This window comes from Neofelis nebulosa, chromosome 14 (genome assembly GCF_028018385.1).
Source record: "Neofelis nebulosa isolate mNeoNeb1 chromosome 14, mNeoNeb1.pri, whole genome shotgun sequence".
NCBI classification, from domain to species: Eukaryota; Metazoa; Chordata; class Mammalia; order Carnivora; family Felidae; genus Neofelis; species Neofelis nebulosa.
In genome coordinates this window covers 957,301-975,244 of record NC_080795.1, presented here as the reverse complement: position 1 = coordinate 975,244, position 17,944 = coordinate 957,301, and the positions used below count along the sequence as shown (strand labels likewise).

The following is a 17,944-nucleotide window of genomic DNA, read 5'->3' as shown; positions in this document are numbered from 1 at the left end:
TACATTATAAAAAGAAGGCCTACTCATACAACAATTTAGGTTTTTCATGGATTATTTATTATAATCCTATTTCCATATAAGACTTCAGCTTATGGTGGTTTTGTAAGAATGCCTGTGAGGATTGAAATCAACTTTAAATACAACAGAACTTATATCATAGGGATTTCTTTTATGACTTCTAAAGCACTATCATGAATTTCCATGAATAGAGTGTTTATTAAAGCTTTTTTTCTTGATGAAAAATTATACCAGGTAACCCAGTATTACTTAATCATTTATTTAGGAAAAAGTTTACAGATTAGGATAAAGTAGAAATTAACCTAGAACCTAACCATTTCCAACCATCTTATTTTTTTTTGTCTTATGGGAGCCATGAGAACAAGCCTCTGGAAGGAATGACACTTGAGAGTTTTAACAGGGAGAAAGGCTCTGGTCCTTCATTACCTTACACTGAATGATATGCCCTGGCTAAGTTTTATCTCATATTGCAAAAACCTCAAGCATATTCCCTGATTCCCTTAGGAAATCCAGCACTGACATCCTGTGATATACATAAATACAGATTAAAAATCCTGGTGCTATAATAATGGCACTTACAATAACTTTTACTGTACGTTTGTCAATTGGCACAGAAATTTTACTTATAATGTTAAGCGAAAACACACACTTCACTATGAAAACTGAATCCAGGTTAGAAAATTTTTATGGAGCCAAAAAGATGACTTTAAGGAATCTATTTCCACTGACGGCAGCAGTGGCAGCTGACTGGCCCCTATGCTGTACACATATGCAAGCAAGTGCAACGACCAAGTGCAGACAAGCCACAAACAGCGCTGTCCCGGAGAGCTTCAGAGCAAGCGGACGGTTTTGCCAGTTACTGTCAAGAAGTCGTCATCAGCCAAGGCACGCAGGGCTTCTTCAAACATATCTTTGGTAATCGCCTTTGGGGAAGAGATGAAAACAATTATTTTACATGTCAAGTACTCCTTACCTGTAGAGATACAATGATTTCAATTTTTTTTAATGTCTTTTATTCATTCATTCATTTATTTATTTATTTATTTATTTATTTATTTTTAATGTTTATTTTTGAGGGAGACAAAGACAGAATGCGAGTGGGTTAGGAGCAGAGAGAGAGGGGGGGCGCCTGGGTGGCTCAGTCGGTTAAGTGTCCGACTTCAGCTCAGGTCATGATCTTGCGGTCCGTGAGTTCGAGCCCCGCGTCGGGCTCTGGGCTGATGGCTCAGAGCCTGGAGCCTTCTTCCGATTCTGTGCCTCCCTCTCTCTCTGCCCCTCCCCCGTTCATGCTCTGTCTCTGTCTCAAAAATAAATAAACGTTAAAAAAAAAAATTTAATAAAAAAAACAAAAAGAAAAAAAAAAACAAAAAGAAAAAGGAGCAGAGAGAGAGGGAGACACAGAATCCGAAGCAGGCTCCAGGCTCTGAGCTGTCAGCACAGAGCCCGATGTGGTGCTCGAACTCACAAGCCATGAGATCATGACCTGAGCCGAAGTCGGACGCTCAACCGACTGAGCCACCCAGGTGCCCCTTAAATGTTTATTTTTGAGAGAGAGGGAGAGATTGAGTGGGGGAGGGGCAGAGAGGGAGACACAGAATCCAAAGCAGGCTCCAGGCTCTAAACTGTCAGCATAAAGCTTGACGCGGGGCTTGAACTCTTGAGCCCTGAGATCATGACCTGAATCAAAGTCGGACGCTTATCTGATTGAGCCACCAGGAACCCCTACAATGATTTCAATGTTGAAGAATTACTAGTCTCTTTCCTTTCTGATGGCTGTATACATTCCTTAGGTTCTTTTTTCTTTTTTTTAAATTTTTAAAAAAATTTTACTTTTTGAGAGACAGAGCGAGCAGGGAAGGGGCAGAGAGAGAGGGAGAGAATCCCAAGCAGGCTCCACGAACCATGAGATCATGACCTGAGCCAAAACCAAGAGTCCGATGCTTAACCAACTGAGCCACCCAGGTGCCCCTACATTCCTTAGGTTCTAACTCAGGATGGGCAACTATTTCCCGTAGAGGGCCAGATGGCAATACACAGGCTTGACATCTGCCCATATAATGTAGAAATTACTCAACTCTGCCCCTGTGGTGCCAATGTAGCCGAAGATACACAAGTGAAGAAGCATGATGAAAGCAGGCAAAGGGCTGGACTTGGACCCTGGAGTTCTTTTCACTGGACAACTCAACTTTACTTACATCAGGGAACCTGAGCATTTCATCATTAAATTAAGATGCAAGGCTGTTAACACTATGTACAATAGCAAAACACTGCAAACATCCTAAATGTCCGACAACTGGTTAAGTAAACGATGGAATAGGCATAAATTTTATGATTATTTCTTGATGGGTTTATGGATGATTTTACTTTTTAAAATATCATATCTACATTTAAGAAAAAAAGTTAAAAAAAACCCTAAAAGCAGTATTAAAGAAAAAAAAAAAAACTCTATAAGCAAAAAATTAAACACTTACTATGTCAGATTGTCCACGGATATCTTCAAAAAGTTGCTGATATTTTAGAGCTGGTGTTTTGCCCTTAGACAAAATAAGTCTTTTCAATGCTTCAGCTAATTCTTCTTTCCGTTTACGAGAGGTGGCACTCATTCCTGATTTAAAAGAAATTAATGAAAATATTTCTGCTACAGGGAAGTGAAATATTTCAAATTTCCATAAGTATTTTAGTAGTATTGCCACAAAAAGGTTAGGGGACAGCTGGGTGAATGCCAAAATATATTCAACATTGTGAGTTCTGAATTCTCTGTTGTTTCCAATTTTCTATAAGTGAGTAGCCGCTAGTTTCCACTAAAACACAGTCCATATAATCTGAAAGGCAAGCAGTGCTCATTAAGAAACGAATTACTTCTTTAAAACGGGCTAACACAGGTGCCTACAGAACAGAATCCCTGTGAAATTAGATACAACACTGTGTGCATGCACATGTGCTAGTGCATTTTTTTCTCAGGAGTTAGCGTATATTTTTCTCACAATTTCTAATACATTCTCAAAGAGGCCCTGATCTGAAAAAGGTTAAGAACCCCTGCTGCTTCGAGCAATTTGTTAGCTCAAATGTGAAATACTAATTACGTGTATGCTCAGTGCACACAGACCTGTAGTTAGAATGGAGATGTCCACAATGCCCGTCCGGGGGTCGGTGGCAGACTGCTTTAGAGCTTCCCGATGGAGGCGCTTTGCTTCTTCAACATCAATTGCTTCAACTTTGTTTGAAAATCGTACTTTAGCATGGGCTTCTGCTAACCGAATTAATGATTCCAGCTGTCGAGGGTATGCGGAAACCATTCCTCGGCTGCTGCCAATCTTTCTCATGTCTACATAAGCCTAGTGTAGACAGGAAAAAAAACCCCAAAACTCCTTTTAACAATAAAATTACTTTCGTGGTTGAACTTTGAACAGTTAATATTCTGTTAAATAAACTACCAGCTGCCAGGTGCAGCACCGAGGGGAATTAAAGTCAGATCTAGCCATGGCCCTTGAAGCTAGCTCAGCAAAAAGGTGGTATCTGATGTAGCTGTGAAGAGTGAAGAATGGGAGCGGGCAGTGGGGTGCCTAAGGGTTGGCACTCAGGGGACACAGTGTACTGGGGGTAAAGCGCAGGCCACAATTACAGCAGAGGACTAATCAGGGTGCCTGTCTGAAAAAGATGCTCAAGGCACCTTGTCTGATTTACACCCCTGCTGAGGGTTCGTTTGATGAGCAAGGCGGGCAGACTACTGGGATAATGTTACAAAGGTGAGTTGTATTAAACTCACATTTTTATGACATAATTTTATTTCTTTTTGAGCAACCCTCAAGTATATGATACAAATGGAAAATTATGCATCGCTTATAACTTTCATTGAAGCATTTTTCGGGGGTTCAGGATATACAGCCCATCAAAGCACGAGGAACCTTCCTAATATCATAAATAACTTATCTATCATTATGCATTGTATACATGTGAAAGGACACCGAAAAGTGAACATCAGATACTTGCAATTCATTTTATGTTTTAGAAACAAGCAAATGGAAGCTCAGAGAAATTAGATGACTTCTCCAGAGTTACAAAGTTAGTAAGCAGCATCTCTTGTACTTCAAATCAGGTATTCTGGTCTTAAATTCAATGTGCTCACAAATATTTAATTACAGAAAGGTTTTACAACATATACAAATGAATCCTTTCCCCCCTTTTACCTTTAGAAAAGTTAATTTTGCAACACAGGAGAAAAAATGAGTTATAGAAAATAGTATGTCATTAGCTAAATTACTGTTTTAAAGGGGATGACCAGCCAATTCCATTGATGCAACCGGCTACCAGCTCAACAGACACATTTTCAGGGTTTTAACAGGGACCTGCGTTACCTCGATGAGAGCCTGGCTGGCTTCCTGGCTCAGCCGAGGCACGACCGCGCCGTGGGCGTAAGCGATGTAGTCCTTCAGCACTGCCATGTCCATGAACTCCTCTTCCACTTGTTCCTCACTCTGGTAGTACAGAGACACAAGATGGTGAGCCAGACGCCTGTCGTATGCTTCGTCCTGAGGGTCCAGCATGAGGAAGATCAAATCAAACCTGAGAAAATATTGTGAAAAAAACCTGTTTTCCTGCTCGGGACACCAACGTACCCACAAATTTAAATTTGCTCCTGAGCCACGTAGACACGCAGAGCGTGTGCGCATGTAGTCAGGGTTGCCAAGGGACAATTAAGGGTCTGCTGTCCCGTGGTCCGGTGAGCCTTCAGTTCAACCCCTTCTCCCTGTTCTGGCCCCAGCAGGTGCCTGTTCTTCTGGCCCTTAGCTCTGCCCAGGAAAAGGCTTGTCACCAAATAGCCGAGTCAAAGAAGTACGATTCCTCCAAGGGAAATGTTATGGTAATTTGGAAGACTGGAAGATTAAAAGGAAAATGCAAAACAAACAGAACAAAACAACTTTGGTTAGAAAAAAAAGTCTAGGGGCACCTGGGTGGCTCAGTTGGTTAAAGGTCCGACTCCTGATTTTGGCTGAGGTCATAATCTCACAATTTGTGGGTTCAAGCCCCACATCGGGCTCTGCACTGACAGTACAGGGCTTGCTTGGGATTTTCTCTCCTCTTGTACCCTTCCCCCAAATAAATAAACAAACTTAAAAAAAAAAAAAATTGAGTAATTAAAATCTCAAAATCCATTTATGAAATACATCAATACTTGTAGTAATGGGGTTGAGAAAAAGCATGGACCACAGAACTCCACTTTCACAAATTTAATTTTTCAGAACCTTATCTGTCATGTGAAGCACCATTCCCTGTACTTAATATTCTATAGTGGCTTCAAGACTGAGATGAGCAGTGACTGATGGACAGGTATCTTGAGTGACGTCAAGGTGAAATGTCCCAACAGTTTCAATGTTAAGATGCCACTCACAGCTGAGTAGAGAAGCACAGTCCTTGCCACGAAAACCCTGACCAACCATATTAGAAAACTTTGCATTAGAATGAAGAATTTGATACTAGTAGCTGCTGAATGCTATTATTATTATTATTACTATTACTATTATTACTGTTATTTATTTAGAGAGAGAGTATACACAAAGGTGGGGAGAGGGGCAGAGGGACAGGAAAGAGAATCCTAAGCAGGCTCCATGCTCAGTGCAGAGCCCAATGCGGGGCTCAATCCCATGACCCTGGGATCATGACCTGAACTGAAATCAAGAGTTGGACGCTTCACCGAGTGAGCCACCCAGGCGCCTCTATTATTTTATCTCACCCTGAAAATTCTACAAATGAGGAAAGTAAGGACATCTCTTTTATGTTCTCATACCTTGATAATAATGTGTGAGGCAGCTGGATATTTTCAATGGTAGTTTTTTTAGGATTCCATTGAGACTCAATAGGATTTGCTGCTGCCAGGATAGACGTGCGTGCATTGAGCTGGCAAATAATCCCAGCCTGTCAGAGAAAACAGTGCAGTTAGAAGCTTCACCCTAACGCTGGCAGGATCGCTGTGAGCGATCTTCCGCTGGCACGCCCTCTGCCATGTATCCACTGTCACCAACAGCCATGCAATAGCACCTTGTAAGGGTGACGTCAGCAGATCCACCTGGGACAATCCCATCCTCAGACTCACACCAAGAACAGAGTTTTAGATAAATGCAAGCCGTAACTGCATTTTTGTCACAAACTAAACCCCTTGCAGGACATTTTGGACAAACTCAAGTTCTACGAATTCCACACATTAGTGAGCCAGTACAGCAAACAAAAGATGATCTTGCGGAAAGTACTTTTTCAAAAGCATTTAGCTGACACCTAGCAGGAAAAGTACTGGAAAGTATTCACGAGTTTCCCAAAGTTCTAGATTTCTAAGTGTACCCACATTAAGCATGCAGAACGGGCCTCACCTTTGCAATGGAAAGAGTCTGCTGTTCCATGACTTCGTGTAGTACTGATCTCGTACTTTCGTTCATCTTGTCAAACTCATCAATACAGCAGATACCATTGTCACTCAGGACAAGGGCACCAGTCTGCAAGACAAGCTGCCTTGTCTCAGGGTCTTTCATCACGTATGCGGTGAGGCCAACTGCACTGGAGCCTTTCCCAGACGTGTACTGGCCCCTGGGGACCAGATTGTACACATACTGCAGCAGCTGAGACTTGCTGGTACCAGGGTCACCACACAGCAGGATGTTGATCTCAGCACGAAATTTGCCTCTGCCTGTGTGACTAAAATCCTTTCTTGTTCCACCAAAGAGCTGAAGCAAGATTCCCTAAACAAACATGTTAAACATTCACTTACTACATAGTAACTGAGATCCAGTATAAGCGTTAGTGGGATTTTCTTACTCTGTGAATACAAAAATTACAATTAAGAAATTAAAGGAAGGTGGAAACGACACAACGGTGCTTTAAATGATCACTAACCAATTCGTATAGAAGCACACACCACTGTGCCAGAATAGTGGCCATGCAAATCCCTATTCTGACCCCATCTGGTTATGTTGAGAAACATCCAAGTTCAACATAGATATGAGGAAATGGACAATGATGCTGTGATTCTTGTCGACCAATAACTAAATCAGACTGCGAGCACCTGCTCTGTGGAACAGGCAACAACTCTTATCCTTTATGGGCTGGGGGGCAGGGGGGATGTTTATACCTTTTGATCTCAAAGAACTACAAATCCTGATCAAAGTTAAAAATCCATTGTTACCTTCTTTATATCTTCGTGTTCATAAATGCTTGGAGCCAAGGCTGAAGCAAGTCTCTCATAAATGTCTGGTTTTCTGGAAAGTTCCTTAAGCAACTCCACACGCTTCTCTGAAAACAGTTTCTGCTCTGCTTCTTCATCAAGGCCATGTAGACGTTTTGCATCAGTTTTCCGATAGTGAATGACATCAATGTGGGTTTTGTAGACAGACTTCACATTACTCACACGTGAGTTGACTCGAATAGGAACAGCTCGATAGATGCCTGAGGACACAACCAAGACACCTGCTTTTATCTTCTCCTCAATGGCTCATAAACCAGCGTGGACAACAGGGAGCACTGCAGAGATCTGACGGCTGGCAGGGGAAGTGAGCCTCCACGCACACTGCCTTCGCGGCCCTCCTAGAATCAAGGGCTCAGGCCTTTGCTACAAAGCTCCCCACTGAAGGGGGCAAGGCAAGTTGGGAAGAACACAGGTTTTTGAAAAAAGCAGACCCAAAAATGTGTTCATCTGTGACTGTTAGCTCTATGACCTTGAGCACCTATCTGAGTATAACCACTGCATACAATCATCCTGAGATTAAATGAAATTATTTTGCTTTTAACACAATGCTGGCTGATGGCTGTGTTCTGTAAATAGTATTCTGAAATAGTTATTTTCATTTCTCTTAAGCTTAGTGTACTGAATCTGCTTAATAATTATTTGACAAAGTACTATTATTTAGAACAAAGTCCTAAAATCCTGTACCAAAAATTTGGAAAGAAAGGAAATCCTAAAAGCTCTTTTACAAATTCCTCAAAAATTACTTAGACATGACAGCCTACGGAGTCAAAGGTGAAGATATGATAAAGGAAAAATAAGTGTTTCTAGGTGAATGGCCATGCCCCAGTGTGCTTCTTAAATATAATTTAAGAACATGAGAGGTAAATGAACAATCAGCGCTTCAAACATACCAACTCATTTGCTCTTTAAGAAGTGTTTCCCAGGGTGCCTGGGTGGCTCAGTTGGTTAAGGATCCAACTACAGCTCAGGTCATGATCTCATGGTTTGTGAGTTTGAGCCCCGTGTCAGGCTCTGTGCTGACAGCTCAGAGCCTGGAGCCTGCTTCGGATTCTGGGACTCCCTCTCTCTGCCCCTCCCTCACTTGTGCTCTGTCTCTATCAAAAATAAATAAACGTATAAAAAAAAAAAAAAAGAAGTGTTTCCCAACCTGATAGGTCTGTTTATGTTTCTTGACTTTCAAGCTAGAAGGCTTGGACTCCGGGACAATCCACTTTCCTGCTGCTTGAGGAGCAAGCATCTGTGCCCTCTACTAACAGCCTTCACGACAAGCCTCCATAGATTGCTGGTCCTTCTGTTTATTAGCAGGTCACATGATTCGTTTTCAAGACGTAAAAACCAATTTAAATGCAGTATTCTGAGACTACACACCCTTCTTCAGGCAAGCCGGATTAGGGATGGATGATGATTTAAAGTGGTCTAGTTATCTCTACTGGTGCTTGCAGGGATTGACTGCCTTAGAACAGCACAAACAATACTTACTTTACATTCATATGGTGCTTTCCACAGAACCCCCCCCCCCCCCCCAATACGTTCACCTGTATCATCACATTAATTCCACTTGGCGGTTGAGGAAATTAAAATAGCAGACTAAATACTTTACCAAAGATTTCAAAGCAGTAGGGGCAGAACTAGTCGTCCACATTGTTAACAGGTTGCCAGGGACAATGCTGGGCTTCATACCGGGAGACACGGGATGAGAAGTCCTAACTCACTGAACACAACCAAGAGGCTGCCCTGGGAGCCACGGCCACTCCCTGGACTTAGTCCCCTCACTGCCCTCAATGAAGAACTGTGCTTGCTGTCCAAACACACCCCCTTTGAGAAACCAGGCGCTCATGCTGCTCGGAAGCAGAGAAAAACTGGCATGTGTGCGTGGCGCAGTGACACAGCACTCTCGTGGCCAGAAGAGGGGAGGAGCCCTGTGCCACAAATTAGAACCTCAGCTACAGTGATCTGCAAGTCTCAGAGTCCACTCCCTCCAAAAATACCACGTGACTTGTGCGTGGAAGCAAAGTACTCTGACCCATTCTTCTCTATGACAGGTGAGTGTTAACCCTTGGCTGTGCATTTGGGAAATAAGTAGCAAATTACTTAAAATTCCAGAGTTGGTGAGTGCCGCTTCCTGGAGCTGCTCGTATGATTTCAATCTTAGCAACACCAGCCTTGTCTGAGCCATTTTCTCAAGACACCAACACCATCAAGTCAAAATACACTCACAGCTCTGGAACACAGAGACGTCAAAAGCAAGCAACTGCAAGGACAATGACTGGAAAGGTTCTATCCTGCTAGGTAGAAAGGTGATTAAAGCATGACTCATTTCCTCAAGACTCGAATGACTCCTGCAGGCAGGACCAAGCCAGAGGACTAAAAAGTGTCAAAAAAACAAAAACAAAAAAAAACAAGACTTCTCTCATTAATACAATTTACGTTCTTACCTGTAACGTTCACTCTGTCTCCAGGCTGAACCTTGTCAACAAGATCATTGTGAGCAAAAAGGATGACAGTGTGAGGCGTCTGCCCTGCAGGCATATCTTCAGGAGACTCTTGAAGTTTGATCTGAAAGAGCAGTGGAAACCGAAATCTCAACAAATGACAAGCACAATTTGCACAAAACTGCCAGTCTTACTCAGAGATAACTACTTTTGATGTTTACCGTGTTTGTTTTTAAAACACCATTCTTTGCTTTTATCTCCAGATAGCTAACATTTTCTTAAAAGCTTTTCATGTGACACGATCACATTTTTGGAAGGATATTGTTTATTTACACATTACCCTAATTGGGGGAAGTGTCTGGTGACTTGTCACCATTTTTTTTTTTTTTTTTGGCCATTTCAAGGTTGTAGTCGATATTTCTTGGTTTAAATGTCTGCCTATATTTCTAGTTATGTTTTGAGAAATTACTTCTAATAGATTTCCTAGGTGGAGAAGTACATTTTCAGATTCATGGTTAAGCACTTCTGTGCATCTCTCCTAGTCACAAATACTTGCCTAGTTACTCATCTAAGAGGTATTGGCTGAGTACCTGCCATGTGCTGGACCCTGGTTCAAGGTACTGGAGACTGCAGTGAGTGAAGTTCCCTCCCTCAGAGTGGAGGACAGACAATACACAAACACACGAGTACGTAACATCTGACAGTGACAAATCCAACAGACAGAAGAAAATACAGAGTAAGGAGCACAGGTGGTGGGGGTGAAGAGATGCTTTTTGTAAAGCAAGGCTAGGGAAGGCCTTTCTCAGATCAAGCAACCTCTAGGCAGAGGTGTAAGGATGTTAGAGGGGAAGCCACATGTTCTGAATGGTAAGAACATTCACTGCAAAGATCCTGAGGCAAACTTATGCTTGGCTGAGGAAGGAAATGGTTGTATAAGGAAATGGTTGAGACGCTGTCATTGAGGTCTGTGGGTACAAAAAGTGTGTTGTGGTGATGTGGGGCCACATAGTTTAGAGGCTACTCTAAGACATTAAAGGTTTTATTTCAAGTCAGTTTGGGAATCTTTAAAGCATTCTAACAATACTACTCTAAAGCACCTAGGGAGCAGTGTTGCCAAATTTTTATCTCCAACTCAGCACCACGCTGGCATTGAGTTGAGGTATATTTGCTTATATTAGATAAAGATTTACCAATATTCACCAACATTAAACATTTCTATCTTAACTTTCAATTCTTTGGTTATTAAAAAGTTGAACACTTTTTCACATTTGCTAATATTTTTCTCACTGACTCCCCATACAGGAAATTACCTTTTGTAGTATTTTGAACACATTCTCTACTTAAATTTTTAAAAGTTGTCTAAATAGTGTAACAACAACAAAAAAAAAACAGTCCTTGACCCTGTGTGTGCCTTTACACAATCATAATGGTAGCAAATAAATTATTTTGCCTTTTCCTACTTATTTCTAAGTCATCTTAATAACTTCACCTTAAAATGTCTAGGATTAAAGAGGCAAAAGGCCAAACTTCCTTTATAATAAAATCTGTGAGAAAAACTTTAGAAAACCTGTCAATTCATTCTGTACCACTGGCACAGCCGAAAAATGACAAAATCAAACCAAATAATGTTTACCAATCTTTTAAGAAAGATTTTTTAAGTAACCTGTACACCCAACGTGGGGCTCAAACTTACAACACTGAGATCAAGAGTCACATGCTCTACTGACCGAGCCAGCCACGAGCCCGGTTTTTACTGATCTTGGAACACTGCCATCCCAAAGCTGAAGGCTTAAGTTTCAAGTACCCAGCCCAAAACCCTGTAACAAAATCTAGTGTCAAAGAAGGAATGAAATAGCTGGATTCCATTTAGGAAGCCAGGTTTTAGAGCCTTACTAACGGACGTGTTAAATTTGGCTTTTTGAGGATCCAGAGATGTAGAACAAACATGCCAAAGGGGCCTCCCAGGGCCCCAAGCACACACCATCTGCTTGTCGGAGAACACAGAGCGATTATGGATCAGTGCCATGCTGTGGGTGGTGTGGCAACGCTCACAGACGGAGGGCTCAGCGATGCGACCACGGTCAATCTCCACCCGGGTTGTGTGGGCGCACACTTGGCACTGGAAGAAAGCTTCTTGCATCTCTGGAATCAGCTGGGATGTCCTGATTACCATGCCACTGATGGCGATGAGCTGGTCGATGTCTGCAAGGGGTTGGGGAGAGAGATCAGCTTGTCCATCAGCCACTGTCCACAGCCCAGCCAGACGTGGTCTTCCCTGAGCTATACGCCTGCCAGGGCAGGTGTGGGCATGCTGTGAAGCCCAGGAGAATGCTACTGGGAGATGCAGAGGTAGCTGGGGATGGCTGGGGTCACAGACAGGTGCTGTGGCCAGGGCACAAATGTTTCACTGGGTACCCTCAGGTCTGGCTTGGGATGCCCTTCCTATGTTGTCTTCCTTCTTCTCTACTCTGATGGACCTCTGGCCCTATGTCCCAGGGCCCCGTCTCCAACAGGCCTCTACCACGTCCCTGCTCGTCTGCCTCTTGTTCTGCTCCACCTCCCGGTTTTGGATTAGAAGGTTTACACTTTTGCCTTCTTTGTGCCACGGCCCCCCACCTCACTCACTGTATCTGTAGAAGTCCTGCTGTGTCATTTTATGTGAAAAGCATGGGCCCTGGAGCCAGATGATCAGGACTGAGAACCTGTGTGACCTTGAGGATATCCTTAGCCACTCTGTGCCTATCTACAGATGGCAGTGAGGATGGCACCTACCTTATGAAGTTGTCGAAGATTAACAGCCTGCATACATCAAGCTTAATAAGAACCGTACGTTGCAGTAATAAGCACTATAAAACCCAGGCAATCTTTACTGCCGTTTATACAAGAAAGCTTTTATACAGAATATTTTTCACTCTTGTTCCTGGTTCCTCTACAATTTGGGCCTTCCCTGGCAAAACTTTTACCCAACTAATTCCCACTGGTGGTTCCAAATGAGTTACACTGTTATCTGTAGTCAACAGAACTCAGCCTATAGTCAGCCACTGCTGGCCGTGTAGATTGTTTTAGCCTTCCAGTACTTACTGATGATTCATGAGGTCTTTCGCACTTGGCCCAGTCCTCCCTTCCACCTACTTACAAATCTTCCTTTCTTGTCTCCCCACCAATCCCTTTACCTTAACAAGTAACCTCTGTAACTAGTTACACAAATAAACGTAGAAGTTAGAACACTTTTGAAATTAGTTGAGTATCTGGCAGTTCCTCTTCCTCCAAAACTGTGATAATCTTCTATCTTACCCCGAATTCTTCATGTACCAGCGCTCTGCCTCTGGAAACGTAACTGTAGCACTCTTAAACAGTCTCCTACTTCCTTCTGCGTCTCCACTGAATGGCCGATCATAGCAGTGAGGTCAGGAACCAATTTCATGATACACACATATATGTATGTATATTCCTTTAATCAATAGTGAATTCCAACACTTGCTTGCTTATTGGCCGTTGTATTTTCTTTTACCGATATTTGTGTCTTTTGCACGTTCACCTACAGGGGTATTTACTCATTCTCCATACTTTATACACCTCAACTTTCACACATGGCAAACACTGTATTTGTCCTGTATTTTCACTCCTATGGCCACTGTCCAGCTTAGGACCCTGCTGTTCCACACTGGAGCTACTGTTAACATCTCCTAACTGAATTTCAACATAGCTTGCACACCAGACCGACCCACCATAAACTTCTCAAGAGTGCAAAAGCCTTCTTGCTTTCTCCTGAAAAAGTATCAATGGCTCCCTATTGACTTTGGAGTAAAAATCTGTATTAAATTGGAATTCCAAGTTCTTCAGGACCCAGGCTTTCCAGCCCTCACACAAACATTAACTCCCTGCTTCAGCCAGCATTTGCTATTCATGCTCAGCTCTGGTTCACTTCTGCCTACATCCCCCTTTGTGCTGTATCGTGAATTCCTTCATGCTTGCTTTCCAAATCCTTACTGTAACCCAAATTTCTCTCTCAACATGAACTCTTTCCACCTGGGCCTAGAACTCCTGCCCTCCCTCAGCTGAGACATCTCCTGCACTGATCTCCTGTTCTACATTTTTCTTTTATTACTTTCCAAACTAGATTTCTTTCTTAAGTTCCAAGGCAGGGATCATATTTTGCATTTGTTTTCTACAGTGATTTTGAAAAAAGTGCTTACTTAGTAACTGTGAAATTATTATATTTGGGCAAGTTCTTCTTAAGACAGACAGTTGTCAAGAGTTATAACATTTTTTATGTAATTTCAGTTAAGTTAAAAAAAGGTACAGTGGGTTCAAAGGTGTATAAGGTAAATGAATTTGCCATATAGTCAATTTATAATCCATTATCATCACTATCACATACACCAACTCTTTTAAAGTTCCTTGATAGTGAAATAAGATTTTGTTTATGTGTTTTCTTATTAAAAACGTTACCTTCTGGATTCAGGTTTCTCATATTTTTTGTCTTCAGTGCGTTGAATGGTCTTACTTGAATCTGATGTTCTAAGATTGAGTCAGGGTAACGGTCAAAGAAGATCTCATTGACAGCCATGTCAAAGGTTGGGATAACTTCCTATAATACATAGAAAAAAATACATAGAAACAAAGGTATGTTTATATTTCCATCTTAAAATTAAATACAAAAAATAGACCATTTCGTATTGGCAATATAAAAACAAACACATGGCATAATCCAAAAATATCACCTGTATATAATCACAACATGCATTTTACAAAACCTTGGGTACATTGAGACTGAGCTATCTCACCTTTGCATATTCTCATTTGGGTTAAGTGTGACCACGCATATGAAATCTTCACAATGTACTGCCACGTCTTAGGCTTTTAATTAGTAACAAAAGGATTTTAAACTTTTGTGTCTTATTTTTTTCCCCATAACGATACCAGAATAAATTAATCGTAATTACCGCATTCAAATTTGTTAACATTTGTTTTCCATTTTACAGGTGAAAAATCAGCCTCTGAGAGGCTAGAGAACTTGACCAAAGTCACACAGCTATTATGTAGCAAGATCAAGATATAAAACCAAGTCAGCTTGCCCCAAACCTACAATCATAATCAATATAGCTCAGGGGCGCCTGGGCAGCTCAGCTGGTTAAGCGTTCAACTTTGGCTCAGGTCATGATCTTGCGGTTTATGAGTTGAGCCCTGCATCAGGCTCTGCGCTGATGGCTCGGAGCCTGCTTTGGATTCTGTGTCTCCCCCACTTTCTGCCCCTCTCATGCTCGTGCTCTCTCAATAATAAATAAACGTTAAAAAGAAAAAATCAACATAGCTGATACTTCAAGAAAATCTGACCTAAAGCTTATATTGCCAATTAAACTATGACATGCCACTAACAATAATACATATCCCTATTTTGGAAATGTAAAAGTATGAGAAAAATATTCATCTTAAAGGAGAAGAAACATGATTTTCTTAAGTTTTTGTGCTCTGGAAGCTCATTTTGGAGACCCATGAAATTCAGCTATTAAAACATCCTCTAGATATTCTGGATGTTTACTGTAGTTCATCAAGGTCAAAATCAAATTCTTACCTGTGGGTAGCAGATGAGCTGTCTGTATAGATTTTTGTCAAATGATTTTATGTGTTCACAGTTTACATTTAAAAATGGCTCCCCAATGACATTAATCTAGAAAAGAAGACAAGTTATGCTCTGCTAACTGTTTTAAAATACATAATTTGAATTTATAAGACTATTTGATTACCTCCCCAAGTCGCTGCATGTACAGAGGTTCCGTAATATCTATGCCAATATTTTCTTCTTCTTTAGCCAGAGGGTCAATAAAACGCTGAAGGAACCTCTTGATGTAGAGAGAAAAACATGAAATCTGATGCATTTAGGAATAAGCAACTACTCAAAATGCAAAAAATTATGAGCCCATCACTATTTTGGGGCATATGTATTCTTATACAGCCAAATGTTATGGCTACTTAGATATAGTTCATAAACTCTTTCTCCCAGCACTTTCAAAGCCATATTAAAGTACAGCTTACCTGAAAATTTTCTTTGCATGTTGCTACATTTACATCTGTTCCCCAAATCACAAGCTTTTGGCCTAGAGACTGCTCACTCGCCACTATATCTTCTGTTGCTGGCTATACACAAAAACACGATAGAACAATGTTAATGGGGAATTACCCATCCCATGTCCCCCAAAACCTCTATCGGAAAACCGTACTGTGTACTCACCACATCGGACTGCAAATCCACCTGCAGGCCTTTCCGAGCACTCCCCAGGTCAGGCCTCTGCCTCACAGGCGTGCCTCTAATAGCACTCCTTGGGGTTCCCTCTACCCGAGAGCTGGGAGTGCCATATGTCAGTGGTGAACTAACGTCAAAGTCAAGGGGGATTGCTACAAAAACAAAGTTTGACAATCTACAATAAAATTCTGGTAGCCTATCAAATCAAAAACTAGAGCATGTTATTGGTTGATCTAAGTCATCTAAACACAATAGCAAATAACGTTCCTTGCAACCTGAAGTGATGAAGATCCCAGGACTATTAAACCTTCTAGTAAAAAAGCACCAAAACTTTCTTTCTCTGCTCACGAAACCCTAACACCTACTATCTCTGTACTCTTGCTGAACATACATTAACCACCCGTTAACAAACCAGCACATCTGACCAGCAGAAGCATCATCATATATTAACCACAGTATAGCTTAGAACGCCAGAAACACACTTGAAGAATGTATCTGAGCGGGGCTGGAAAATAACGTGTCCTGAGCGGCAGGGCTCTGCAGGTCAGCTCCAGGCGAGGTCGGCATAGGCTGCAGCTCTCCTGTAGAGGTAGAATCTTCGCCTCTACGTCTCTGATACGGTGATGACCTGGCATCCTCACTTCGAGCTTGTGACATACAAAACAGAAAAGATGGCCATTAATTCTCACGTTTGGTCTTCCTCGAGTTCCATCAAATCTTTTGGGAACAAGCAACAAACCAAACAAAAAGGAGACAAATGGGCATGGACATATTTACAAATAAAAAACAGCTTGGCAAGGGTGGAAATGAAGGCCCAGCGCTGCCTGCCTCACAAACAAAGTGCCTGCGCACTAGAACTGGCAGAACACCGGGCAAAGGGCTCGCAGTCCGCACATCTTACTCCATGCCAAGACTTAAAGACACGGCTCCGAAACTGAAACCCGCGGGGCCCTGCGCACAGACCAGGGTGGCGGGAAAAGGCCAGAAGAGAAGCCAGGGTAATGCGGCGAGCCCGACCCACGGGAAGGGACTTACGCGTCTGCGCGGGAGTGATTCGCCCGCGCCGGCTGCCGCGGCGGCTCGGGGTGGACGCCGGAGACGACATGGTGCTCGGGGTACCTGCGCAACGAAAAGGAAGGCTCACGCCGCGTCCGCCTCCGGCCTTCCCCTTCCCCACAGTACAGACACCCGCGCTGGACACCTCGCCGCACCGCCCCCGCCCTCTAGCTGCTTCTGGGGAAGTGCGGCCACCTTCGAGGCGCGCAGGGGTCCCAGACGCACCCGGAGGCTAGTGTCCCGAAACCGCGGGGGCTGGGCCTAGATTTCGCGCCAGCGGCACTGTAGTCCACGCCCTCGGCGGTGCGCCACCAATCACAGAGGCGCTCATGTATGGCCCCGCCTCCGGGAGACGCCACTGCGCACCTACAGGGGAGATTGAGCAGCCTCCCTCGGCGCCTCACGGCAACAGACTCAAGCCTCGCTCGGTGCCGCCCCCTCCGTTTAGGTGGTCTGACCCCCTACGAGAAGGCGTTTTCGCGGGAAAACTGAGGTGTCCGGCCAGACCAGGTTTACGGAGGGGTTTTTCTACACTGTAATGTTGGCTAAGAATGTTTTTCTGTATCCGTTAGGCACTTAATTTTTAAAGACATTACACATGCATTTTTCACTCTTTATCAAGGGACAACTTTGTCGATCTTGACCCAAGCCTCTAGCTTGTTTTTTCTTTTTCCTGCCTTTGATTGACCCCAAGTGACCAACATTCCGCCCCATTTATTTCGAGGCCAAATTGTTGAATTCCTGTTTCTCCCTAGGCTTCGATGTAAGTGTCCTAAGTGTATTGTGTGTAACACATTCGTTGGCCTTCTAATATCTTAATTCACATCTAAGCGGCTCTTCTTCCAGAGAAGTCTCCATCCAAGGTCTCCCGCAAGAGCCCAGTCACCGCGAGCCCCGCCCCTGCCCCGGAAACCCCAGCCCCGAACCCGTGAGCCCCGCCTCCGAGCCCCGTGGCATCTCGGG

General features: G+C 43.0%; 1 protein-coding gene across 3 annotated transcripts; it reads right to left on the bottom strand.

The window, feature by feature from the left end:
- Nucleotides 1-261: 261 nt before the first annotated feature.
- On the bottom strand, nucleotides 262-17,830 carry MCM4 (minichromosome maintenance complex component 4). 3 transcript variants are annotated; one of them, XM_058698864.1, is made up of 17 exons: nucleotides 17,806-17,830; nucleotides 16,961-17,044; nucleotides 16,408-16,572; nucleotides 15,914-16,077; nucleotides 15,718-15,819; nucleotides 15,429-15,524; nucleotides 15,257-15,352; nucleotides 14,134-14,272; nucleotides 11,663-11,883; nucleotides 9,685-9,805; nucleotides 7,190-7,449; nucleotides 6,381-6,746; nucleotides 5,804-5,931; nucleotides 4,374-4,581; nucleotides 3,125-3,353; nucleotides 2,490-2,623; nucleotides 262-941 (listed from the first exon to the last, which is right to left on the bottom strand). In XM_058698864.1, exons 2-17 carry the CDS (start codon nucleotides 17,028-17,030, stop codon nucleotides 849-851), a joined length of 2,592 nt encoding a protein of 863 aa, XP_058554847.1. In that variant the 5' UTR covers nucleotides 17,031-17,044; nucleotides 17,806-17,830; the 3' UTR covers nucleotides 262-848. The 3 variants fall into 3 exon arrangements, with proteins under 3 accessions (XP_058554847.1, XP_058554848.1, XP_058554849.1); XM_058698865.1 differs by lacking the exon at nucleotides 17,806-17,830 and adding an exon at nucleotides 17,207-17,272; XM_058698866.1 differs by lacking the exon at nucleotides 17,806-17,830 and adding an exon at nucleotides 17,177-17,247.
- Nucleotides 17,831-17,944: the final 114 nt, after the last annotated feature.

Coding starts and splice junctions, on each gene's coding strand:
- MCM4 (XM_058698864.1), bottom strand. CDS start 17,030: ATGTCGTCTCCGGCGTCCACCCCGAGCCGCCGCGGCAGCCGGCGCGGG. Junction 9,806..11,662: donor TGTTCTCCGACAAGCAGATG/GTGTGTGCTTGG, acceptor CTGCTCTTTCAG/ATCAAACTTCAAGAGTCTCC. Junction 6,747..7,189: donor AACACGAAGATATAAAGAAG/GTAACAATGGAT, acceptor ATGTTTGTTTAG/GGAATCTTGCTTCAGCTCTT.